The sequence below is a fragment of the Ruditapes philippinarum genome, unplaced genomic scaffold (assembly GCF_026571515.1).
Source record: "Ruditapes philippinarum isolate M1 unplaced genomic scaffold, ASM2657151v2 ctg555_1_1_1_1, whole genome shotgun sequence".
In the NCBI taxonomy this organism is placed as follows: Eukaryota; Metazoa; Mollusca; class Bivalvia; order Venerida; family Veneridae; genus Ruditapes; species Ruditapes philippinarum.
Window position 1 is genome coordinate 1 of NW_026867175.1, and position 27,502 is coordinate 27,502.

Sequence of the window (27,502 nt, forward strand, 5' to 3'; positions counted from 1 at the left end):
ATGTCTTATAAGAACAGTCTCATACTCTAGTATGTCATATAAATGTTTAGTTTTCAAAATTGCGGATGATTAACAATCCGAATGTTACCACAATGAAATGTTTGAATATTAACAAAATGAATAGCAACCATGTCATTATATGATGTAAATAAATGGCGCACATGTGCATATCTTCTTAATATTAACAGCACATTTTAAGCAAAAAGAAAAGATAACTATAAGTTCTGAAATTCTGTCATAACCTCCCATCAGTACATTCATGCTTTGTTCTAGAACGCTGGCTACTAGAATTTACAATCCCGTATACGAAGCATTCAATTCCGTTCCTTGATCAGCGAAACATCTGATTTATAACATCTTGTCATGACGTCTCACCATCACGTGATTGAAATACAAAAGATTTCACTGTTTCCCTGACAATCTCTAACTGGGATATAGCAATTCTGATTAGAGCAAATTGTTTTCATTAGAAAATTACTTTGCAGAATATATACTTGATTCGTTAAATTAATTAAATTCATAAACGGAGAAAAACATTTATTTAAAATCGATTTCGGTAAGCTGTGCATTAATAGAGCTTATGTCCATTAACTCTCAAAACATCTTTGTTTCTTTTTTAACAAATATTTCGTATATACTTTTCTTACAACTTTTAAAAAAACATTTCCTCTTCGCTTTAAACAGCGGAAATTGAGATCAAATATTTTAATATTCCGCTTTTAAAAAGCAGCGTCTGTGGTATGTATTAGCTGTATGAAAACCACAAATTTAACGTCTTTTTTTTACGCTAACTTGACGCTATTCTCATAAATTGTGCAAGGCGACATTTTGAAATGTTCTTGTGTGTTTCTATTGAGTATCTGAGAACGTATTTTAATCATACAAAAGTTTAATCATTAATGCAGCATCATAGAATATTTGTAAGATGATGCATGTATGTGCAGAGAAGCACTGTTAAACAGACATTAGTACTGAAATTTAACTTGAAGTAAAAGAACTTAATGAATGTTATTACTATTTGTTTGCGTAAGTTTCTTAGCGTAGGTTAGCCCTCCTATGTTATTCATACAATTATGCCCGATCGAGGCCTTATCCGAACAGACGGAGAAGGCGAAAAGTTGCGATTTGAATTTTACACCGCACTATTTATTTTAACAAAGAACACTGTTAAAACTATTGTTGTTCAATAATGAAAAGTCAGAAGTTGACCGAAGTACGGCGGAAACCCGACATTTTCCCGCTCACACTTATTAGTTCACGTGATCATTTGGCACAGAAAACCAGTTTAGCGGAACTCGCACGCGAAGATGGAAATTATTTTGCATGTGTTGTTATATTGCGTCTTTTGATTTTTTCAGTATGTACAGTACTGGAGAAGAAAGAAGAAGTAGAAGAAGAAAAAGAAAGCCTGTTATGAGGGATAGTTGCACGCGAAGAGAAGAATGCAGCAGTGTGTTTGATAATTTTATTGTACTATTGTTGTCATTGATGTTTTCTTAGGCATCGTATTGAATGCCTTTAGTTCATATACTGTTTATTCTTTATTTGATGATTTGATACATAATGCTCCTGAAATTGAGACACTGGTCGTTTTATACCCACCCCCACATGACTGCCAGTTATCGTGTTGATGAAATCATGGTTGATGTTTAATTTGACGATCTCGATTGGGCCAGTTGACCAGCCGCATTAAATAACATACTTTGCGCGACATAACATTACTCGGCGTTTTGTTTGAATTTTTTTATTTTTATTGAAAACTCTCCCGCCGCGTTTGATTATTAATACAGTATTTGGCATGTCAAACAGTTATATTAAAATAATAAAATATGTATGTTTTAAAAAAATGTGCTACACAAAAATTGGTATGAAAAATTGTATAAAAATTGATATAAAAATTGTTTTTGGTCGCCGGTGATTATGTTAATTGCTATAATGGTATTAAAGCTAATGGGTATTAAATGCAAAGGAGTGTGGAAAATCGAAACAAATAGTTAACTGTAACATTTCAAAGAAGTTTTTTTTAAAATAATTACAGATTGTAAAATAATGAGTTTCAATAAAATGTGTATAAGACTGTATGAATGTTGTATCAAAATGGATAAGAATGGGTTTAAAATGGTATAAATAATATATAATTTGCGTTACTAAAGATGGGTTAAAAATTGTTCTATGACGACAGTTTCTAGTTACGAGTGGAAAAAATGGTAATTCTATCGGAAGAAATTCCGTATTTACTAATTGTTAAAGTTTTTTTATAATATGCAAAAAATTGTTTAAAAAATGTTTATGAATAATTTTATGAATGGCACATAAAAGTATCATAAAAGCGTATTAAAAAGTATCTGGTTCTCTCAGCCTCAGGTGACTGTTCAAAAAGCAGAGAAATCCTGTTAAATAGTCAAGATGTTTTTTAATATTTAAAATACGGAGTTTCAAAAAAAAGGTAAAATTTTGTTAAAAATGATTAAAAATGGTATCATAAAAGTGTATAAGCAAAAATCTGGTCTTCAGCCAGCAGTATAATTGCTGAGCGTGTCTGTAAATCTCAATGCATGGGTATATAAAAGTATAAAAAATCTGTCTCTCCAGCATCAGTACAATTGCTGGGGGTCCGTACTCTCAACGTTAGAACAATGTACATGTATAAAAATGGGGCTATCATAAAAAGGTATAAAAAAATCTGTCTCTCACCACAGTATATGGCTGGGCCATACTCTAACGTAGAAAGCATGTAATGTTTAAAAAATGAAGTATCTATAAAAAGGTATAAAAAATCTGGTCTTCAGCCACAGTATAATGCGGGGTCCGTACTCTCAATGAAAACTGTACATGTATAGAAAATAGGTATTATTAAAAACGGTATTATAAAAATCTGGTCTCTCAGCTGCAGTATAATTGGCTGGGGTCCGTACTCTGAACGTAAAAACATGTACATGTATAAAAAATGATATCATAAAAGGTATAAAAAAATCTGTCTCTCAGCCACAGTATAATGGCTGGGTCCGTACTCTCAACGTAGAACATGTACATTGTTATTAAAAAATAGGTGATTATAAAAAGTATAAAAAATTGGTCTATCAGCCACTGTATAATTGGCTGGGTCTGTACTCTCACGTAGAAACATTACAGTATAAAAAATAAATTATAAAAGTATAAAAAAATCTCGGTCTCCTCAGCCACAGCTATAACTTGACTGGGGGCCGTACTATCTTAACGTAAAACATGCACATGTATAAAAAATGGGTGCATTATAAAGTATAAAAAATCTGGTCTCTCAGCCACGAGATAATGCTGGGGTCCGTACCTCTCAACGTAGAAAATGTACAGTAAAAAATAGGTATAAAAATTATAAAAAAATCTGGTCTCTCAGCAGTATAATTGGCTGCCGTCCCCGTACTCCTGACGTAAAACATTTATCATGTATAAAAATGGATTATAAAAGGTATAAAAATCATGGTTTCTCAGCCACAGTATAATTGGCTGGGGTCCGTTACTCTCAACGTAGAAACATTACATGTATAAAAAATAATATTATAAAAAGGTATAAAAATATCTGTCTCTCAGCCACAGTATAATGATCTGGGTCAGTACTACCTGAACGTAAAATATTACATGTATAAAAATAAGGTTCATAAAAAGTATAAAAAATTGTCTACTCAGCCACATATAATTGGCTCGGGTCCTACTCTCAACGAAAAAAAAAAATGTATAAAAAACATGTATCATAAAAGGTATAAAACTATCTCGTCTCTCACCACAAGTATAATTGGACTGGGTCTGTACTCTCAACGTAGAAACATTACATGTTATAAAAATATGGATTATAAAAAGGATAAAAAATCTGTGTCTCAACCACAGTTATATTGGTGGTCCGTACTCTGAACTAAAACATGACATGTTATAAAACATGCGTTATTATAAGTATAAAATATCTGTACTTTAGCCCAGTACTAATTGGCTGGGTTCACGTACTTCTCAAAGTAGAACGTACATGTATAAAAATAGGTATATAAAAGTATAAATATCTGGCTCTCACCACAGTATAATTGGCTGGCGGTACCGTACTCTGAATGTAGAAACATGCTAATGTATAAAAATAGTTATTATAAAAGTATTAAAAAAATCTGGTCTCTCAGCCACAGTATATTTGGATGGGGTCCTTTACTTGAGTAATAAAAACATGTAAGTATAAATGGTATTATAAGGATAAAAAAATCTGGTTCTCTCAGCCACAGTATATTGCGCTGGTCCTACTCTTCACGTAGAAACATGTACCTGTATAAAATGCTATCATAAAAAGTTATTAAAATCTGTCTCTCACCACCAGTATAATTGCTGGGTCCGTATTCAACATAAAAAAAAAACAGTATAAAAAAATGGAATTAAAAAGTATAAAAATCTGTCTCTCAGCCACAGTGTTAGGTGTCAAAGAATGTTTTTTAATATGTTAAATAAGAGTTTCAAAGAAAGATGAAACGATGTGACAAATTATGATAAAATAGATTTTAGTCGCGCTAATATTCTAGTAGGGTCCAGAAGGGTAATAGGAGAATATTACAAAATTGTTCAAAAAAATAGTATTGTAATGGTATAAAAATGTGTATAAAAAAGTATTATAAAATTATTTCTGTTTTTATGTTATTTTCAGTGTTGTATGGAGTTTCATGTATGAATAGCTGGATTCATGCTGTAATGGAAATCTCTCTTGGTAAGCAAACAGACAACAAATATTTTCATATTTGCTTGTCTTAATGCGATCCGGAATTCCTAATTGCCTTCATATCCTTACTTTAAATCATAAATTGTTTTCATTTACTGTATCATTGTATTTATTTCTCCCCGATACAAATATTTTCGTTTGTTCCCACCCGCACAAATATTTTCGATTCGTGCCCTGACTAGCAATGCGGAATTTTCCGTGGATTTGTCGTTCTTTAGTGGATTTGTAACAAAAAACGTTATCAAATAATTGTATGATAATTGTATAAACAAGGGTATTATTAAAAGGGTATTAATTGTATCTGGTTTCTGGCTTGGCTGTTTCACACGGAGAATTTCCAGCTAAACTTGCAAATGTTTTTATAATTGTAAAAAGTGTGATATTGAATGATATGTAACTAATAATTTATATGAAAGTTTCATATTAAAGAGTTATTAATTGTATCTAGTTTCGTTGCTGCTTCAAAAGGGTAAACAGGAAAAATTGGTAAACATGTCAAATGGTTTTTTTTTAAAATATAAAAAAAATCCGTTTACAAGAAAACTGTATAAAAAATTGTATGAAAGTCCTTGTGTGAATAAAGGAATATGTATAAATTGTTTCTGGTCGGCTGTATGGAGAATGCTCCATAATATTCCCAATGAAATTCAAAAGATGAATAATGAATTGTGTGGTAAAAAAATCAATATGAAAAGATTATAATTTAGAAAAGGGTTATTAGTCTTTGATGTTGGTATATAACACCTACTAATTTGAGGGGTTCTCAGCTCATCGTGCAACTTTATGCGATTTCTTCTGATAGTTAGAATCTTAAACACAAAGATGTTCAAGGTTAACACATGTTAACATTGGTGATTGGATATGCTATGGAATGTCTTTATAAAGTGCAATCCTATGTGGGCAGTCAGTAATAAAAATGTATAAAGAATTTTATAAATATACCAGGTATGTAAAAAGAATGGTGCTTGAAAAAATGTGTATAAGAAAAGGAGTTTAAATTTAAAAAATGTTTCTGGGTCAGCTCTTAAAGAAGCTATATGTAAAACCGGTGGTACTGTAAAAGTATATTCGGTATGGAATGTAAAATTATTTTTTTTTTAAACTTTAATTTCAATCAATGTGACAGTTTTAAAGAAATGGTATAATTTGTCATGTTAGTGTGTTCATGAATAATAATAGAAGTATATGTAATAAAAGAACAATAAAAGAAAACTAATCAAAAACATAAAAAGCGTACATATTATTATAAACAATAATATATTACCTAAAATAATAATATTATTAATAAAAACAAATTTAATTAATAATAATAATAACATAAAGTTAATAATAAAAAATTAAATTAAATAAGTAAATAATGATTTTTTTTTTATAAAGTATTAATAATAAAATATAAAATAAAATAATAATAATGAGATAAATCACATACCAACCACATCACAAGATTCGTTAACTGAAGGTGGAGAAGTGTGTTAGCGCGCTTTAAAAATAATAATACAAAAATATAATCCAAAGGTCCATTCAGTCCGTGGGTTTATTACGTTCTAGTTATACTATACTCCATCTTCTTCCGAATGCTGCCTAGTTTTATAACTAGGATGTCCCAAGCCCATGATAAAAGCAGAGGGAGAATGAAGTTAATAGATATCTTATAGTATATACAACAAAATGGTTCTTATGCACTAGTTCACAATCACAGATATAATTATTTGAAATTTCCCTTAAAAAAAGATTGAAGACTAGGCATTCATTTATATACAGCTTCGATTTCTTAGTTTGTCATTAACCTGTTTTTCATTTTTGCTCAGTTATGCCCTTTTTCCACAGAAGCTATTACCTATATATTATTCACTTTAACCTTGCGCACTCCAATTGGCACTGCAAATTCCTAATGAAATAATCTTGACAGAATTTTTCTAATTATCTCCCTTTTAGTTTAAGGACATTTTCCTTATTTCATAAAAAAGCATCATACATATTTCACTACAAACTTGAAGAACTTGTTTACTATCCAAGGGGCATGTAGGTGTGTCTCATGGCTGAGTGGTTAAGGTTGTTGACTTTAAACCACGTGCCTCTCAACACTGTAGCAGGAAATCTGAATCCTTTTCATGTCAGGTATCACCAGTTTAAAGCTGGAAAGTCACCATTATGACCTAAACTGTTATCGGTGTGACTTAAAACCAGTAAAAAACAAACACAATCAAGGGCATGTAATTCTGCCAATTCACTTTGACAGAATTATGCCCCCTGTTTACTTTGCATTTATCATACTACTCGGCACTGAGTAAAATAAGAGTGGTGCGTTCATTGACAGATCTTGTAATTTTTATAATTTGTCTAATTTATTGCCATTTGTACTCTTTTTATTCTCCAATTAGTGATTTACATTTTGTCTAACATTGAACCAATTATTCTATATAACCTTGTACTTGTTAGGAGATGGGATGGTTCAATGGGAAAATGTTGCAGTGTGTGTTGAGGCACAGCATGACAAGGTAGAACAATTTCTATAATACCATAAATTATATTATAAGTAAACAGGGCAAATAACTGATTTTTTTGGTTGCTTGAAAAATGGAACTTATAGCGGTACTTTTGGCGTGAATCCCATTAGGTTGTCTGTAAGCATATCTTATCTTATATGTGGTTGACTCCAAGATCGTTAGTATGCATGCTTCTCCTCAATGACTAAAATGCAGCGTGCACAAGAATCATCTCATGTATCCTTTTTTAGAATTATGCCTTTGTCCAGCCAATTTCTCCAATATGAAAGCTATGATTTCTTGAATGATAGATCTCAATGAAAATGCAGCAACTCTAAATGGTACTTTGTATTTCATGATATATTTAGGTTATTGCCTCATGTAAATTTCATATTAAAATGTCGCCAGTCTCCTACTCTTTATAAGCTATGGATTAAACTTCATTAGGATGATGTATCTCATTGAGAGTTGCAGGGCACAAGAACTGTACGCTGCACTTATGATTTATGAGTGTTGCCTTTGTTAATTTCCAGCGTCCCTTAGTTGCTGAGCTAACTCGACTATGGTAGATTGTCACAAACTTGTATGGCAGCTTTCAATTCATGAGTTAAACACTTTCAATTTGTTGAGATATTGCCCTTTGTAAATTTACATATATGTATTTCATGTTGCAAAACAGTTATATATTCAATTTTATCACAATTTCAAAACTTTAATGCTGTACATGATACACACATCGTAAGCTTTGTGGAGGGAAAATGATTGAAACATCACTTTAAGTGTTGCTCTTAGCTCGACTATTCGATAAGAATAAGTATAGCTATCTGTAGTCACTACCGAGCGTCTGCGTAACAACTTATGTTAAAGTTTTTGTAATACTCAAATATTTCAAAGTCATTGATCATATGGCTTTGAAACTTTGCACAACTTGTTCACCATCATGAACTCAAACCTGTAGACAGGAGGAGCATAACTGTATCAAGCATTTTTGACAGAATAATGCCCCTTTTTTGACTTAAATTTACATTGAATTTTTTGTTATACCTCAAATATTTTCAAAGTCCATTGACATATTGCTTTGAAACTTTCACACTTGTTACCCTTATAGCCCAGAACCTGTAGGACAGAATGAGATAACTAGATATCAAGCATCTTTGACAGAATTATGCCCCTGTTTCAATTAGAATTTGCATTTAGATTTGCATACCACCACATATATTTTCATATTCTATTTAAACAAGTTTGAAATCTTTATAAACTCTTATTTGAGAGCTTAAAAGGACTCTCTTCAGGCCTATAACTGTAACATGGATTTCAAGAAAAATTTGTTCTATTTTTATTAACTATAATAATTAAATAATATTTTACATTATCAAGCTCTTTTACATATTCAAGCATTAGAATATCGAAAGCTATTTTTTAAAACATTCTTAAACAGGCAGTTGAAATGATTTCTTTAGTGAAATGATTTGAGAATTCTTTTACAAAAAAATAACTTTCAGGATTAAAAATAGTTTTGATTTAGTAATAGACCCAAAGATATTTGCACTTACCTATATTTGGCTGCTAAAAACTTATGAGCAAAAAAGTAGAAGAATGTTTAATTACTTAAATGTATTACAACCATGTAGTAAGTTTAACTCTTGTGTTTAATTGTCAAATGCTCTTTAGTATCACATAAGAGGAGTTCTGAGTTCAATTCAGCGGGAGCACGTTATATTAAAATGCTTAATTCAGTTTGTAAAATAAAGCAAGGCTGCTGAATTGTTATGTCTATATCAAATCTTGTTAATTGACATTTATTAAAGATCAGGTTTTGTTAAATTTATAATATATTGCAGTATATGTTTAAAAAACTGTATCACCTTTAAACAATAGGGAACACTACATTTTCTAGTGTTCTCCAAATCTTTTTGTATACTTGCTTGCACTTTGTATTACAGAGTTGTCAGCTACATTTTGACATTGATTATAGGAACATCACTCCGAAATACCCACCTCTGAAAAAACGTGATATAATATAGATAGGTGTGTAAAACTGTATATAAAATATGTTCCAAACATAAATATAATTCGTTAACCTGATTTACATTTGGCAATAAATTTTCCTATTTCAATATTTTTAAAATGAGCATGGAGTTCATGTACAAATTTTAGCTGTTAATACCACATGTTAGTCTTGTGAATAAAGTTAAATGGTCAAAAATAATCTCCCTTTGATCAACAGAACAAATAATCCAGATCATTTACTTATATACACCTGGAAATTAAGTTAAGCACACCGCATTTTTGCCTCAATTTGGACAAGATGTACAAGTGAATTCTTTAAATTTTTATTGGGCGATGGTACGAACCCACCTGTAGTCACCTGCAACCTCTAGAACAATGCTTCACCAAGAATTGCAAATTTGCCCCTAATACGCATTTAAGACGCCTTGTCTTAGTATGAGCTGAGAAGATTGACGCTAGTTCATCGGAAATGACGGTTACACATGTTATTTAAAATTTGGCATAAAATGTCATTTTAGGTATATAATCAACAAATTACCCAAAATAATACTCCACCAGTAAATGTTTTGTTAACACTCTATAACTTCATAGCTCATACAATTTTTGCAGTAAAAAGAACCAACAACATTCTTATGCTTCAATATTGGTTAAGAATAACTAAACTCATAAACCTTATGTTTATGATTACTAGTAACTCATAAATTTACTGTTTTGATTACTAATTGTCATCATAGTTATTCAAATTATCTGTTTGCCGAGGCTCATCAAGACTCATCTCATGACAGTGCTTTCAACCACATTTAAATTTACCGAGGTAGTATATCATTTGATTATATATTATTTCCAGTGTATATAATATACATGTTATCACATGATCTTTCCTTTCAATTTGAATCCTTAGATTTATGAACTGAGTCAACCATCATAACCTTTGAAACTTTCTGTACTGATTACAATCATTAAATAAAGTGTAAATAAAAACATAATAGTTATTTTCACAAAAAAAACCCCAGAAAATTCAAACATGATGAACATTTTCCTGATTTTGCCCTCAAATTCTGAATAGTTTTGTCATATTCCTATATGTAATTTTCATTTACGAAATACTATTTTATGACGAGAATATTATAGTCTGCATATATTGCTGCCCGTCACTTCCAATTTATTCTATTAACTGATGAATTGATATGTAACAGCCGACAGGGCTCAAACACCTAGAACACTTGACATTTCTTCGAAAGGAGCCTGTATTTTACCCTATCAATTAGAGAGAAAGTCAACAAATCTGATTATTAAACCAGGGTTGAGCCTTAATGCAGACAATATCTAACCAATGTTCAGGCAAATACAGGAAAATTCACATTGTTTTACATTTTATAACCTTTAATATTCATATTGCAATGTAATAGCCAATTTAAGCTCTTATAATTGTTAATTATAGTACTATAATATAATAAAGGTCAATAATCACCATAAACCATATAGTATCAAAAGTACATGACAAGGATCATTGAAAAGAAAACATAAGCAAATTTCCTATTCCCTTACAGACAAATTAAAACTGAGAAATCATTCAAAAACACTAATAATTTATTGCAAGTATACACCAATCATAATAATACTATACAAATCAAATCATACATCTAATCATCACTTAAAACAGTGTTTATGGGGACCAGTGTGTTCTACGTTTAGTCCTTTTTTTACTTTTGACACCTGTTTATTTCATATTACATTATTGTAATTTGTAAGTTGTATCTCTAGTAAAGTCCATACCAGATTAGTTTTTTTTGCCATTAAATATCACCTAATAACCTAAACTATAGAAGAGCCAAATTAATCTATAGATATTCCTATAAATTAAATCAATAAGAAAAAATTCATGTTTTTACTTAAATAACCAAATTCATTAGGATTCTCTTAAAAATAGAAAATATTTAGTGAAAAACCCTAATTTAATAATAGTAGGCTTAATAAATCTTATAAATAACCAAAAACAGTTATAAAATCATACAAGTGTATGATAATTAGTTAACAAACATATTTAAGGGTCCAACCAAAAATCCCCTATTGAATTCTATGAACTTGTATAAAAGTTACAATGATTATCCGTAGTATAGCCTTAACAACTTTTAAGCATAAGAAGTCAATTCCAACAATAAATGACGGTAATTTACCCTAACTTAACTTCTCCTACAAGAAAGGTCTATTAGTTATTAATTTGAGTATAATTAATATCTCATTAACACACAATATTTAACTGATTGGGGAAACTAAATAATGTTTACATAATCATTATATATCGGCCATTTACATCCAAGGGAGAGAACTGTGAAAAATGGACCTCACACTGATTTTTCAGCATGCAAATTAATATTAACTGAATAAGTAGTTCTATTACACACAAGATAATCCAATATAATTGCAATAAACTTATGAGAGTTTTAAAAGGGTTAATCTCTAACCAATTACAACATAAGATTCTTTGAATAATATAGGAAAAAAAGAAAATTTATAGCCAAATAAATGAAATACCACTAACTAAAGAAAAAAGCAGTAGTTATCTGCTCTCCCCCTTTATAACATAATACATATATGACTTATATGACATATTGATATGTTTCTAAATTAAAACATTCTTGTGCTAAAACATAATCATATGAAAAGTGCTGTGATTAGGTCTACAATGTTAATAAATTCTAGAAAATGTCCTTAAACTCTTTATTAATGATTATTCATCCTCAAATAACACTTAACATGTCAGAAGAGAAATTAAACATAAAATGATAAATGTTGAACCCTGATATGAATTATTTGTTTTACCTGGGTGCCAGACCATACTTTAAACCTTAAATATTTGAGCCGCGTCATGACAAAACCAACATAGAGTGTTTGCGACCAGCATGGATCCAGACAAGCCTGCGCATCCGCGCAGTCCGATCAGGATCCATGCTGTTCGCTATCAGTATCTCTACTTGTTATAGATTTGTAAAGCGAACAGCATGGATCCTGATCAGACTGAAAAAACGGATGCGCAGGCCTGGTCTGGATCCATTCTGGTCGCAAAACACTCTAATGTTGGTTTTGTCATGACGCGGCTCATATGTTAATAATCTTATTATTTTCTATATATCTCAATAAACTAGGTAATTTATAGTCATTTTACTCCCTACAGTACGCGCCTCCTCCATGAAAAATAATAAGTTTAATATGTTTAATCTTCTTTTACTTTAAAAAAAACTTTATTAGAAATTTGTTTATTAAAGCTTACTTAAAACGGTAAATCTTTATATGTTTCTTTTCTGTTTTTCAACATTTTATTTTCTAGAAAACTCAACTCATCCTTAAATTTCACATTTTCAGTTTTCCAATAAAATCGAGATCAATGCATCATTTATCGGCTACACGTACGTTATGCTGTGATTTTTAACATGAAACCATTTCAAAACTGAGCAAAATCGCCAATTAAGATTCAAACAATAAATATTGGTAACGTATCTGTTGGTAACGTATCTGTTGGTCAAAAAACTAAAATATATCAGATATACACATATATTTGCCAAATAGAACAAATATTAAGTTTTATAAAGCATATATTTGAATAATGCATAAATGCGATCCTACTTTTAAGTGCTGGTAATAGTAAATGTTTCTCAGTGGGATATCATGGTAACGTATCTGTTTCACTTTAAAGTATAATCCAAATTGCCTCATCATTGCAATGTAATTGTGGTTCTAGCATGTATATTGTAGTCAAAATTATTTTTGAATTATGAAATATGATAAATTTTGAGTTCAATAGCAAACTATTAATATGTTACAAGTTCATTTTTCTCTTACTCAGGTTTCCTTAAGTGTGGTAACGTATCTGTTCAATATATGAGGGACATGCATTTAAGCGGGTAACTTTTTTCAAATTCACTGTAAAAAACAATAAAAATCGTTCACTTAGCAGGGGCATAACTGAGCTATGTTGATATGTTCTTCTTAAATAGGGGAGTTCGGGGGCATGCTCCCCCGAGAAATTTTTTGGAAGAGGAAGTGATATCCTGGTGTTTCGTGACTATCTAGAGGCTATATTGAGAACATAGTGCCACCAATGCTTTCCAGTGTTTCAACTGTAGTAAATTGGCTATAAAACTAATTGCAACACTGATAGTCAATTCAATGTTTATTTGACTTAAAAATAAAAAAAATGAGTTGCCTCAACTGGGTTTTGAACTCGAGACCTCTCGATTCATAAGCGAGCGTGCAAACCCCTAGGCCACGGTGAAATTATAAGTTAACGACCTGAAGAAAACCATATTATTCTAAATCTCAAAATAGAGATTCAAAGCTGATAAATACACAAAATGCTTCAATAGAAATATGAACATTGGAAAACCCGTTGCTCTTTGTGAAGTTATTTTTAAATAGATACGAATATTAGACGAAAGCAGAAAATGGTGTACGTAATAAGTGCTAAAATATAATATTAGTGAATGACATTAAACACTTTAAACTGCAATAATTTTTCCAATATTTCACTTTTGAACAAAGTAAAATGTTTATTACATACATTCATAAGAATGTTACTGCGTTAGGAAATGTACAAAACTATCTAGTTTTCTGTTTGCCCACCAGTATGATATGCACTCTTGACCTGCGTTTTATATACTTGTTCCATGATTTATTTATTTTTTATTAGTGTAGCCCTTAGAGATAACTGGATGGGAGGACACGTGGTTATACAAAATTGCTATCGTTTACAATGTAAATGAATCACCAACCATTACAGGTTTATAAGTGTTTTTTTTTTCTTCTCTTTTTGAAAAAAAATCACACGATTACCTTGTACATATAGAGTAAGCTCGACTATCCTGAGAATATTGAGCCTATTTTGCTCACTTATAGAATGCAACTTATATTTCATTAAGTACTGCAGGTATTCATTTGAAACTAATTTCTTCGAAATCCTAGTGTATGTCGCTGTTCCAAGAATGGATTAAGATTGAATTGTATATTCATTTGTGGATTTAAATCTCCAGGTTAAGGTCAATCTCCACAACTATTAGTGGTATTCTTTTAAAACTTCACACATATCTTCTGGATTCACTTTCCATGCACAATAACTCTATTATGAATTTGCCTGAATTATAGCCCTTTATAATATGTGTCCACAAATGCGGAAGATATCATTAAAGTTTCACACTTGTCCAGACTTTATTTAAGGTCACACCGAGTTTCACTTGCATGCAAAAACTATCCCTGCAACCACAGGAAATGTTGACGTGAAACATTACACATGTCCTTTAGTCATCTGTCCGGTCTCAATAGCTTAAATGAAATACTCCCTTTGTGACTTTTTACAGCGTTCGGGGTCTCTGTGTTTTGTCAAACAACGAGAATAGTCGGGCATGTCGTCCTATTTGTTCTTTGTTAATTTAAAAGAACTTGTTATTGCTCTGAAAAAAGTAACTTATTTGTTGCACATGTGGTAAGATCTCGGAATCCTTCATTGTATTTTGTTTCTCCTCTTTTAATTCTATGCTCCATGATTCGACCTTGATACTCACCCGAACGCCAACGCAAGTTTTATTTTTATAGGGTTAACGCACGTTTTTCCGTGTTATAACGTCTGCAGAGTCCCGAGGAACGGTTGGTGCCCGAGCCCGGTAGGGCGAGGGCTCCAACAGTTCCGAGGGACTCTGCAGACTTTATAACACGAAATAAACGTGCGTTGACGCTATTATAGCATAAAATTTTCAAACAGATTCGTGATCTATAGTTTATACAAAACACAATTACATTTTAATTATTGTGCTTGGACGGTATTTATCCAATTCTATGTTTTACGTATGCGTTTCATTTTTCCGGGGCCAACAACTTGGAAAATTCTCGGAACCGAACGAAATTTTGAATTTAAATTGATTTAGCAAAGCTTGGCCTTTGGAGATTTATTATCTCAAGAAAAAAAAACCGTTACGTTACTCTACCTTCTACCCAAGACAAAACATGACCGTCAGAAATTCTTCGAATGATTTCAGATTGACGGTAGAAAAAAGATCAGTGACATCAGAATCGGTTTTTTTTTTCAAGCAAAAAATCAGGCACTAAGCATTATTCTCTCAAAGAAATATAAAGAGCATTTATCAACATTGACATAAATAAAAACATTCTCATATTAATTTTGTGTTATCTAGTTTTGAAAGTTAATCGGAGTGTTAAACTGAATGACAGGTAGATTCTACTGTATTTGTTTACATTGACAACTGTCCGTTTCTTAGAAAGGGCGACAACCAAGATAAGCACCGATGTCTATACGCCGTTTTTCCCGGCATAGTTACTTGAATATGCGACTGAGGCCCTCGTATCAATTTTCAATATAACAAGAGCGCATGACTCTGGCAAACAGGCCAAATCGCCAAATCATTTTATGCTATAATATTTATTATAGCATAAAATCGGCTATTTTTCCCTCTTTTGCCCATGTTATAACGGGACCAAAACCATGTGTTTACATAGTCACGCGCTCTTGTTATAGCCCGGTTTCACCTATGCGCAATACATACAGGGCCCAGTAAACAAACAAACAAAAAATGACGATTTGGCCTGTTTGCCAAAGAGTCATGCGATCTTGTTATATTGAAATTTATTGATTCGAGGGCCTCAGTCGCATATTCCAGTACCTATGCCGGAAAAACGGCGTAAAGACATCGGTGCTAATCTTGGTTGTCGCCCTTTCTAAGAAACGGACAGTTGTCAATGTAAACAAATGCAGTAGAATCTACCTGTCATTCAGTTTAACACTCCGATTAACTTACAAAACTAGATAACACAAAATTAATATGAGACAATGTTTTTTATTTATGTTTATGTTGATAAATGCTCTTTATATTTCTTTGAGAGAATAATGCTTAGTGCCTGATTTTTTTTTATAAACTTGTTTGCTTGAAAAAAAAAACCGATTCTTATGTCAGTTGTCACTGATCTTTTTTCTACCGTCAATCTGAAATCATTCTAAGAATTTCTGAAGGTCATGTTTTGTCTTGGGTAGAGGGTAGAGTAATGTAACGTGTTTTTTTTTCTTGAGATAATAAATCTCCAAAGGCCAAGCTTTGTTAAATCAATTAAAATTCAAAATTTCGTTCGATTCCGAGAATTTTCCAGGTTGTTGGCCCCGGAAAAATGAAACGCATACGTAAAATATAGAATTGGATAAATGCCGTCCAAGCACAAGAATTTAATGTAATTGTGTTTTGTATAAACTATACATCACGAATCTGTTTGAAAATTTTATGCTATAATAGCGTAAACGCACGTTTATTTCGTGTTATAAAGTCTGCAGAGTCCCTCGGAACTGTTGGAGCCCTCGCCCTACCGGGCTCGGGCACCAACCGTTCCTCGGGACTCTGCAGACGTTATAACACGGAAAAACGTGCGTTAACCCTATATTTATTTATTTATTTATTTATTTATTCATTTATTCATTCATTTATTTATTTATTTATTATTATTATTATTATTATTATTATTATTATTATTATTATTATTTTATACAGCTTCAGTTATACACGAATGGTAGCAGTTAAAAATATTAAGTAATCAACAACAAAAGAAAACTTATAAATGTTAAAACAATAATAATGTACCTTGTCAGCGCGTTTTATATTTTTAATAAGATATAAATGGTTAAATAAATTCATGGCTACAAATGCTTTGTAAAAAGTCTCCTGGCCTAATGTTTATTCATTTTCTTGATAAAGAAACATTTACATAAAAGCCACGAGCTTTTGATGTCCGTATTTTGTATAATTAAGAACATAATTACTTTTTATAATAAATTACTTTCATTAATTACATAATTATTTATATATCAACGCAATTAACGTTTGTAAAAGGTTACGTTAATCGAGCGTATAAACGCTATGAGCTGTTACGGAAATTAACGGAAACAGGCGAAATGTCAAAACGCCCATTCGAATCATACGCAATGACTAGCCGAAGGCGTTAACGGCACATTACGGTGAATTACGACAACGTTGATGACTTCACTTACGTTTTTCTCGTTCATCAATCCTGGTGTATACACCATGTAAAATATATATCGTTCATTTAACAGAATGTGATTCTTACGTTAAACACTGTGATTTTATATCTCATACAAGGAGGTAAGCTTATTAACAAGTTTTAATTTAATTTTTTAAAGTATCTTTCTTTCTTCAGTACATTTTCAATGAAGTTTTTTTTAAAATGTCATCCGGACAAGGGCCCTTTTGATATGAACGTTAAATTGTAAACTTTAAAGTTTAAAACTCAAGTAAAAATGTTCTTTAGTACTGATTTGTCAATTCTATTTTTTGTTGTCAAACTCGGCAGAAAAATACGGTCAATATTTTAAATGAAAAAAAAAAAAACTTTCGGTAAAATAAAATGAAAAGGATTCATCTATACCAAAACGCGTATACTTAGAATTAAAGTGTTTTAGCTTGGAAAAAAAAGTTCGGAAAAATTTTATAAAGCTGAAATAGGCTTAGAATATTCTTTTATAATCTTTTCAAAGTTATATATAGATTCTGTGTTGACCAGATCTCGATGTATGACAGCAAATAATATCTTCCTATTACATTAATAAGATGACTTTTACTTTTCTTAAAACAGTAAACTTTGACTTGGCTTGGCTTCCCACGCAAATTGTGTTTAACAAAGTTTCTGATTTTAAATGCTATTTCAGACTTAAAACAAAAACTTTACAGAACACAGTTTTTCTTGGTTTATACAAAACAATTACCATGCATTATCATTTAAATTTAACACGCACATTGCAGAAGAGGAAATATTTATACACAGATTCTATTTTCCATGCACATATTTCACCATGATATACCGTAGTATAAACTAATTAAAACATGGCCTGAAGGTAAGTCGATCACTCACCAATGATCACCTCCGATTATTTGTCATTTATTCACTTAGTACATGTACGGAAATGCCGTATTTATACAGTAATAGGTCTGTATACCATATCCATATTGTACAAAGCTTTTGTGCACGAGCATATTAAAACATATGTAAGTGCATTTACTATTAATGTTTTGCACGTTCTAAGCTCGAAATTACTTTTATAAGTCATCCAAATAACCTCTCCTTCAGTGTTAAAATTGTTAATGTAAACGTACGTAGCAGAATTAAGTCATTAACGTAAACTTACGTACTCTTGTTCGTAGCAGAATTAAGTCGTTAAATCCGCAAGTATGCCTCAGAAATTATATTTTTTTCTGTAGAAAGGGCAAACACATATTTTATATGTTTAAGTATGAATTGTAAGAACATGTGAAATGTTTAAAACCAGAAGAAAATTGCAATGGAAATTAAATCATTTGTGATTACGGTAGCTAAACATAAACAAAATGGTATTTTAAAATTCATACAAAGTACTAATAAAAACATTATAAATGTACTAATTACAAAATGCAAAGGAAGCAAAAGATATGGCGAAGGTTTATAGCGAACAGTAACAGGTTTTTGAAATTACAAATGCTTGCGTTTTTTAGGCTTAATGTGCATTTAACGTTAGAGAACGCACCAAATGTTAAACAAGATGGGAAACGAGAAAGCTATTAGAAAAAGGTTTTCTGAATGATCATGAACTTAATTCAGTTGGGTCTTTAATTGTCACAGGTTTTCTATATACCATTATCAACACAGGCGCATTTTAATCGTTCTCTAATTGTTTTGATGAACCAAGAGTGAATTCGAAACGAAATACATATACATTTCTAACCCCCCTCAAATTAAAACATAAATGTCAAAATTTGTTGTAGATGTGTAGTATGATGTATTGAAGCTAGAAAACCTCAAAACATGATGTACAGGTCGTGAATCATGGAGGAAAACAGTTGTCACCATCTATCTATTGTAACATCATTAACATTCAAAACATTATACAATGTATATGATCATTCATCATTTATGTTTTAATTTTTACAATTCATTCATCTATGAAATGTATTATTAAATATATTAATGAAATATTCGATAATAACCAAAAGAGCAACAGGTTTAATTTAGACAGCAGTTTTCTGGAACAATTTTTCTTCTTAAATACCTGTACGTACATTTGCATAATTATGAAGTACCAATGTTTAGTTTTGATTAAACACTAGGGCTTCAAATGTATTTAAACGGTAGTTAAAATGTGCACGATTCGAGTGTATTCAGAATCAGAAATGTATGTAAATTTACAAAAAACCGGTCTTCCATTTGAACAGAATTACATTTTAATTGTCAAATTGAAGTGGGAAAAATGCATGTACAGTAGTGTCCCACCATACGAGCACCCCGTTTTCACGACCATTCTGCTAATAAAACTAAATTATCATAGACATATTTTCTTCTTCTTATTTCAATGGTCTTTTTATCCAAAATTGAGACCACCAGACCATTTTTCTTCAGAACAACGCGGGGTTTTACTGTACAACGTACATAGACGTATGCATTTCTTTCACTTGTCTAGAAATTGTGTTCCTGTTGAAGTCAGGGTAGATACTAACATATATGACTTTTATTAATTTACAAAATTAAAATAATATTTATGACATGAGCCTCCCCTAACTGCCTTCAACATGGAAATCTGGCTTTCAATTCAATAAATTTAACACATCTAGAAAATAAAGTACTTTATTTTTTGTTAAAAAGAGAGCCTGTCCATTATCATCATCATCATCGTCCATGTCGTCGTCGTTATCATCATCATCGTCGTTATCATCATCATCATCATCATCGTCGTTATCATCATCATCATCGTCGTTACCATCATCATCATCATTATCATCATCATCATCATCATCATCATCATCATCATCTTGATAAAAATAACTGTATCTTTATACTAGTATCATTATAGTACACTGATAACCATTATCATATCATTTATGAACTAGTGTCATCAGTTACATCATCAAATTTACCATCATCATCATCATTTGAATCATTAGCATCGTCCGCATTGCTTAATAGTTGGGTGTAACAGTTTGTGTTGGGACTTTTTTGGGGTGTCCGCATACCTACTGTATACTGTAATGTGAATTTCTTCCGGTTTGTCATTTATTATCCGAACCAAACGCTTCAATCTCCTGGTTTGTGGTTAAGTTAAAATATTTTTTCTCAAACCAAAAACCAAAATTAGTAATTATCACATGAGATAAGTATATATAATATCTGACTAATGTCGGGATCGGAATTTTTCATTTTTATTGAAAAAAAAATAGCCGTAAATGTGTTAATGAAATGATATAAGGAAAGTAAATCTGTCAAACTGAACGCTATATTTTATGATGTTTGGGACAACTGTATATCACAGAACTGTCAATATATCGACAAATTCAGTGTCCAAAGTGATTGATTGAGGTCACTCGTTCACAATTTTTGATTTCTTTTTTTTTGTATCAGTTATTTATGCTATTGTTTTATGTAATATTTACCTCATTGTGAACTTGTCTTTGACGATGCAAAAAATATTCTCGAATGTATACCTATACATGTAGGCCTTATATATTGTACGTAGAATATATTTTTGTGATAAAATGAAAAGTGCTATATCGCAGTTATAGCGAAAGCGTAAAAGTTCTTTTTTTGCAACCTTATTTGAGCCGCGTCATGACAAAACCAACATAATGGGTTTGCGACCAGCATGGATCCAGACCAGCCTGCGCATCCGCGCAGTCTGATCAGGATCCATGCTGTTCGCTTACAAACTCTATTACAAGTAGAGAAACTGATAGCGAACAGCATGGATCCTGATCAGACTGCGCGGATCCATGCTGGTCGCAAACCCAATTTCTTGGTTTTGTCGTGACGCGGCTTATTTGTTGTTGCTGCTGCTGCTGTACCTTTGTTGCCTATAATCAAAAAGAAGTTTGAAAAATACCGCTAAAAGTGCCCATGATTCATCCCTTTAAAAATACCGAATGTATCACTGCGCTAACAAAAATGATATTATGTTTTTGCACGGCAATAAAATTTAAACAATGAATACTCAATTAGAATCTATTTGTTGCCTTCTTTGGCATATTAAACACATGCTCGTACTTGTTTTAACCAAGAACTTACAAATAGTTTGAATGACCCTGTTTTAACTTAAAACATATTAGAAAATATCTTTGAGAAAAATACATTTGGCACATTTTTTTTGTGAGGTTTATTTAATACTTTTGCTTTATGCTATAAAAGTGCAGAATGGATCTTCCTAACATAATGATATCAGGAAAAAATAACTTAATATAGTAATTTTTTATGAGTTTAATACAGGGTGAGATTTAGTGGAAAGCTTGGCATAATTATTATGCATCAACGAATGAATTGAATTGTGGAGATAACTTTCTTTTAAATTCCTCATATTTGCATGCTTACATGTATAGAGAGAAATAAAGATTATGTTTTTATAATAAACACACGTTCTCGAAAAAAAGGCCGCAGAGTTCATAATTATAATTTAATGGTCAAAGAATATTAATGGATGTCAAATATAACATAAATATTTACTTTAATTACTTAATTCATCAGGGCTGATTAAAAAGGTCAAACGTCACTCAGATTTCACTGTTATGATTAATCGATTATTGATGATTGATTTGGTATACCGTATTATACATGCACGAATTCTAGAAAATGGTCAGTACGGTTTTAGCAACTAAACATCGGACCGAAAAGAAACGCAACATGAGCCGTGTCATGACAAAACCAACGTAATGGGTTTGCGACCAGCATGGATCCAGACCAGCCTGCGCATCCGCGCAGTCTGATCAGGATCCACGCTGTTCGCTATCAGTTTATCTACTTGTAATAGGGTTTGTAAGCGAACAGCATGGATCCTGATCAGACTGCGCGGATGCGCAGGCTGGTCTGGATCCATGCTGGTCGCAAACCCATTATGTTGGTTTTGTCATGACACGGCTCAGTCATATTCTAAAAATGTTTGGTAGCTTCGTGTTTCGACAGGTTATAAAGTTTACAAAAATATATATATATATCCATTTATAAAACAGACCTAGAAGATTTATCGCTATCATTAATATATTGTAATATCTTTCTGAACATACTGCAAAAATATTATATTATACCAATAGATCAAACTTTTGATATGTTTGATTCTGAAAATGACAGGGCAAACGGAATACGTTCTCATAATTTTGACCAGTTATTTGGGGAAACATACCTTGTTATTTGTTTAACCGCGTGTATAACATATGTTAACATTAGATTCGATGTCATAATTTCGTTCATTCCCATATTATTTTGGTCAGTTTTTTTTATCGTAAACAAGTTGAATGTCATCTTAAAGTTCACATCAAATTATATAAATATATAAACGTTTTCATGACGGTTTCGGTCAATCTTGATGAGCACTGATAGAAAGGTAAACTGTGCATTTTTGCAATGTTCGGCTGTTATTTAATGGTTGTAAAATTGAATTGTTGTGTAATTTATTTATTTTTTGCGTATTCTGACGATACTGCCGGTTTTTGTTGTCGGTGTAGGAGGAACAAACTAACTGATTCGTCATTGTTTAATCATCTTTATTGCAATTTAAATTAAATTTTGAAATGGTGACGATGACAGTAAAATATTCATATGATAATTAGTGTACATGGTGCATAATTTATTCTTATCATGCTAATTATAAACAATAATGGAAAATGTAGTCAAATGACACTTTGGATTGAAAGGAAGGATGTTTAGGAATAGGTAAAATACAAATGTAATATAAATATAGAATTAATAATATTATAATAGTGTCGCCAATATAAAAAAGATAAAAAGATAACAACGTTTTCTCAAGGTATGTCATTAAAAACTTTATACTAATCTGTTTGATTAATCAATATTACAATATGCAACATGTTTTAGTTGAAAAAAGATATTATAAGAGAAAATACCGCCAAAATTACACAACTGTAAGTCGCTAGTGTTTTTTATTGTACAATGTTAGCGTGTATTATTTTATGTGGAATGCTCCAACCATTGCCAAATCTCAGCCAATTGTCTAAATCATTCTTTTTTTGCTTCTGTTGTCTTTTCGCAGCTAGTACCGTACAGTTATGGTGATTTAGTATTGTGTACGAAAATACCTCTTTGTTTACATTTTGCCACTTTTATGACAAATAATTTCACATTCAGTGCTATTTTATTTCGGTAATAAGCATCTAATATGCTCTAGACCCACGATCTTAACGTTATAAATCCAGCGTTTCCTTTTCTAAGGAAGGAAATATTATATTCGTTTCTGAGACAAAATGTACCTTTAAGAAGCAGCTATACTGCGAGTTGTCTTTTAATAAAACCATTTTGACACTGGTCATTTATCTGTATGTCAAAATTTAATTACCAGCGATGCATTGGCCAGTTGAAGGTTGATAAATGACGATGACGTATGGTCATTTTAGATATATCATATGTGCGAACCCAAAAGGTCATCTCACACGAAGAACGGTCAGTTAAATTGGAATAGATATCATATATGAACATATCTAAAGCTGAAAAGCTATCTATGACACACGTGACACTTGAAAATTCCTTTTTTTGTTGATTTAAGTGCTCTTGACAAGCTGTTTTCCGATTTAGTGTTACATTTCACATGTGTTACAAAAGTGATTGTATTACATATCGCAGGTATGCTATAATAGTATAAATATAATATGTAGTCTATATTAAATAAAGTGTTAAGAAAAATTACCTACATTATTATTATCAAATAAGAAACTTTACACTCATTACTTAGAACTGGTTGGTTCATTGAACCATGGTTCGAGGAACGGATTCCAGAGAATGTCTGGTCTACACAATGGAACTTGAAATAAATTCTGTATAAACTAATATATGTATCATCATATTAAAAATAGAGAAAATCATATTAATTCAAAACATGAATAGTTTAAGAATATATAATTATACCACACGAAAATAAAACAACAACAAAACAACACTGTGTAACATAATTATCAAAATCGATGTATGTTAAAAAGTAATGCATTCCGAAAAACGTATTAAGTGATCGCAATATGTTGCTCAATTATTACATGTACTTAACATATGGCTTTTTTTTCCAGGTCAATGATGTGGTACCAGTTGCTCGCTGTACTTCCGTTCTACTGGCTACCCGGTATTTCCGGCCACGGTCGACTCATTGACCCTCCATCAAGGTCATCAATGTGGAGATACGGTTTCAAGAACCCTCCAAACTACGACGATAACCAACTTTACTGCGGGGGTGTCCAGGTGCTCGAACACTTATTTGTTTTATTTGGTATTTTTTGTAGTTTTATGATTAATCATATAGGAAAGTCTGTTTTACTTCACGCTATAATGTGATGAATGTTATCACATTACATAAATCTTCTGTCATCCTACTTGTTTATTGTATTTAATCATACTTAATAATGCTACAAAGTGCTTTTACGATTCATCTCGAATATTTTGTAACGGTGAAATTTATTTTCTGTAATTTCATTGCCTATTAAAAAGGTGCTCAACCCCGATTTTTTTTATCTAAAATTGCCAAGTCTATGACATCTGACGGGAAACTCCGAAAGCCTTATATAACTTAAATACTTTACATTAAATATCTTCTTTTTTTCCTCAACGAATGAAAACTTTTGAGCAACATGTATATGGAATAATTCCCATAAATATAATATGCTAATGGTTAATTTGATTAAGATAATATTATTCCAAGCGATAAAATTGATAGTGCATAAATATATATTAAGAAATTATTTAGATTAATTCATCATATCATTCATTTTTATATAAATTTCTAAATAAATTGTTCATTATTGATAGAGGGTACCGAATTAACTGTTTATAATAATCTTATTATAATGTCAGGTTCAATATGAGAGAAATGGCGGGAAATGTGGCGTCTGCGGAGATCCATGGAATGGCCCTCGGCCTAATGAGCCGCCAGGAAAATATGCGAACGGAATAATTGTGCGAAAATATTCCCTAGGAGAAGTAATCACAGTCGTTATAGAACTTACAGCCAATCATAAAGGCTGGATGGAATTTAAAATATGTCCCAATGACGATCCAACAAAAACTGTGACGCAGGAGTGCTTAGACCGGCATGTGCTTCCGCTAGCAGAAACTAGATCTCAAAAATATTTTGTCCCTAATAAAAATGGATATCAAAAACTAAGGATAAAACTCATGCTTCCTCAGAATGTCAAGTGTAAAGCATGTGTTTTTCAGTGGATGTACAACGCCGGAAATAGTTGGGGAACTGATAAAATAACCGGAAGAGCTTGCGTCGGCTGCGGAAACCAAGAACAATTTTACGGTTGCGCAGACATTGCAATCGGATATGACGACATTAGTGTAAGTTCCCATAAGAAACTTCCGGCGGATGAAGAGGACGAAGAACGTGACGATTATGACAATGTCCCGGATATCACACATTGGCACTGGACTGCCAAGCCCAGTATAACTCCTGAGTGGAAAACCAGTACTGATAAACAAATGCAAACTATTAGTAAAGGGACACAGTCTTTTAGCTTTATGCCTGTGATGAACAACAATGGAATGAATCCATGTATGTGTATTTGTAAAAAAGCGCCTTTGAAAATGAAAGGTGGCCAAACGGCAGACGGGATAGAAGCTCAGTTCTTTGAAAATCTAGACGGACAGGAAAATCAAGTATGCATGTGTATGTGTCAAAATAGTGCTAGTAACTATAGTTTTTCGTTTTTGTTCACAATATGTGCCTTTATATTAACTCGTGCATCTAGCCTGGTGTTTTAGTACAATGTTACAATGTGTGAAAAAAGAAAGGGTGCCATATCACGGCTGCAAGGTCCTCTTCATAATATGAAACGTGTCTAACACGTGCTTATATCATTCGGTTGATAAGCGTACACGCGCTGTATGCTGTCTGCGTCTGATGCTTTACATCTTGGACAAAGAAAGTATATTTTTAAACCATCACAAATGCGACCTATAGAATTCAAAGTGGAAATCATAATATAGTATGTGTTAAACACGTGCTTGGAACGCTAGATGTTGGTTTTGAGGCAGACCTGTCAGTATCTGTACATATGCCTCTTGACAGAAAGTTAGTCAAATATCACAAATGTGACATCATGATAAAAAGGTGTATTACAGGAGTATTTTTATCATCACTTGCTGCTATGTTAATTCTTGAAAAAAAAACCCAAACAGAACCCACCGAGTTATAACAAATGTGATCTATTCTTTGCCTTTACGAAAGACGTTCGAGGTCCTGTGACTGGTCATACGTGTGGAGTCCTATTTTCTATGTACAATCTATTTGTTTAGCATAACCGAAAACTTCATTTTGTTATATATGATAATAACTGATTTATATATTTTACTTGTATTGCATGGATGTACCACCATAAACGTATGTCATAGATTCAAATAGCAACTCTCGAAATTTGACAATTTACATAACTTGTTAAGATATTTCATTAAATTTTTACTAATTTAGTCGCACGAGATTTAAAAGTCAGATCTCTGTTACGTGATTGTTGTTTCACGAGTGTCAGCAGCTTTTTGTCTTATACTACATTTTTAGTAAGTTTGGTTGTCCCTTTTTTGCTCACGTATGAGATGAAATTTGTTAAATGTACGACAAATGCAGTGATTAAGGCTCATGAGTTTTTATAGTATAAACCAGGGATGTCTTTATTACATATTTATAGTGGAAAACATTTTAACCACAACATACATATTTGTTTACCATTTCACAATTATAAATACATGGTAACTTTGATAAGATGGCCGAGATAAAAAAAGAAGAGAAATGCGTAATGAAAACAGTAAAACCCTCATAAAATGAGCTTATAAATGCATTATAAAACCTTTAAAATCAAATGTAAGTAGAACTGATGTCGATAAGTTTGTTGAGGCATCTCGGTGGACACATGATGTTGCAAACAGTGGCATTCTACACTAAACTGTAATGCTTATTTTAAGATTTTTAACTAATTGAAGAATGAACGGTAACGTACATTATATAATGAGAGGTCAATGGTGAATGTTCTGAACATAAATATATACAATACTAAATATAAGCTAATTTTCCTCGGACACGAAGAACTTGTTGCCAAGTTATTTTTAACGATTAATCGACACTGTGTTGACAATCTCTTGATGTGTATCTTTCTTCAACAATTACTATATACAGTAGTTTATATTGAATTAAATGTAAGAAATAATATATTTATAATTGGAAATATTCGCTACATAAGAATCTTTTCCAGCTAGATTAATTAGAAATTTACTTGAT

General features: G+C 31.7%; 1 protein-coding gene across 4 annotated transcripts; it reads left to right on the forward strand.

Annotated features, from left to right (window-relative positions):
* Window positions 1-17,213: 17,213 nt before the first annotated feature.
* LOC132735149 (uncharacterized) lies at window positions 17,214-26,729 on the forward strand. Of its 4 annotated transcripts, none has more exons than XM_060722051.1 (3): window positions 17,214-17,369; window positions 24,306-24,474; window positions 25,084-26,729. In XM_060722051.1, exons 2-3 carry the CDS (start codon window positions 24,310-24,312, stop codon window positions 25,993-25,995), a joined length of 1,077 nt encoding a protein of 358 aa, XP_060578034.1. In that variant the 5' UTR covers window positions 17,214-17,369; window positions 24,306-24,309; the 3' UTR covers window positions 25,996-26,729. The 4 variants fall into 4 exon arrangements, with proteins under 4 accessions (XP_060578034.1, XP_060578037.1, XP_060578033.1 ...); XM_060722054.1 differs by lacking the exon at window positions 17,214-17,369 and adding an exon at window positions 22,512-22,615; XM_060722050.1 differs by lacking the exon at window positions 17,214-17,369 and adding an exon at window positions 22,759-22,944.
* The last annotated feature ends 773 nt before the right edge of the window (window positions 26,730-27,502 follow it).

Excerpts from the sequence above, each read along its gene's own strand:
- LOC132735149 (XM_060722050.1), top strand. Across the intron at positions 24,475-25,083 it reads TTTACTGCGGGGGTGTCCAG|GTTCAATATGAGAGAAATGG; the intron begins GTGCTCGAACAC and ends TTATAATGTCAG.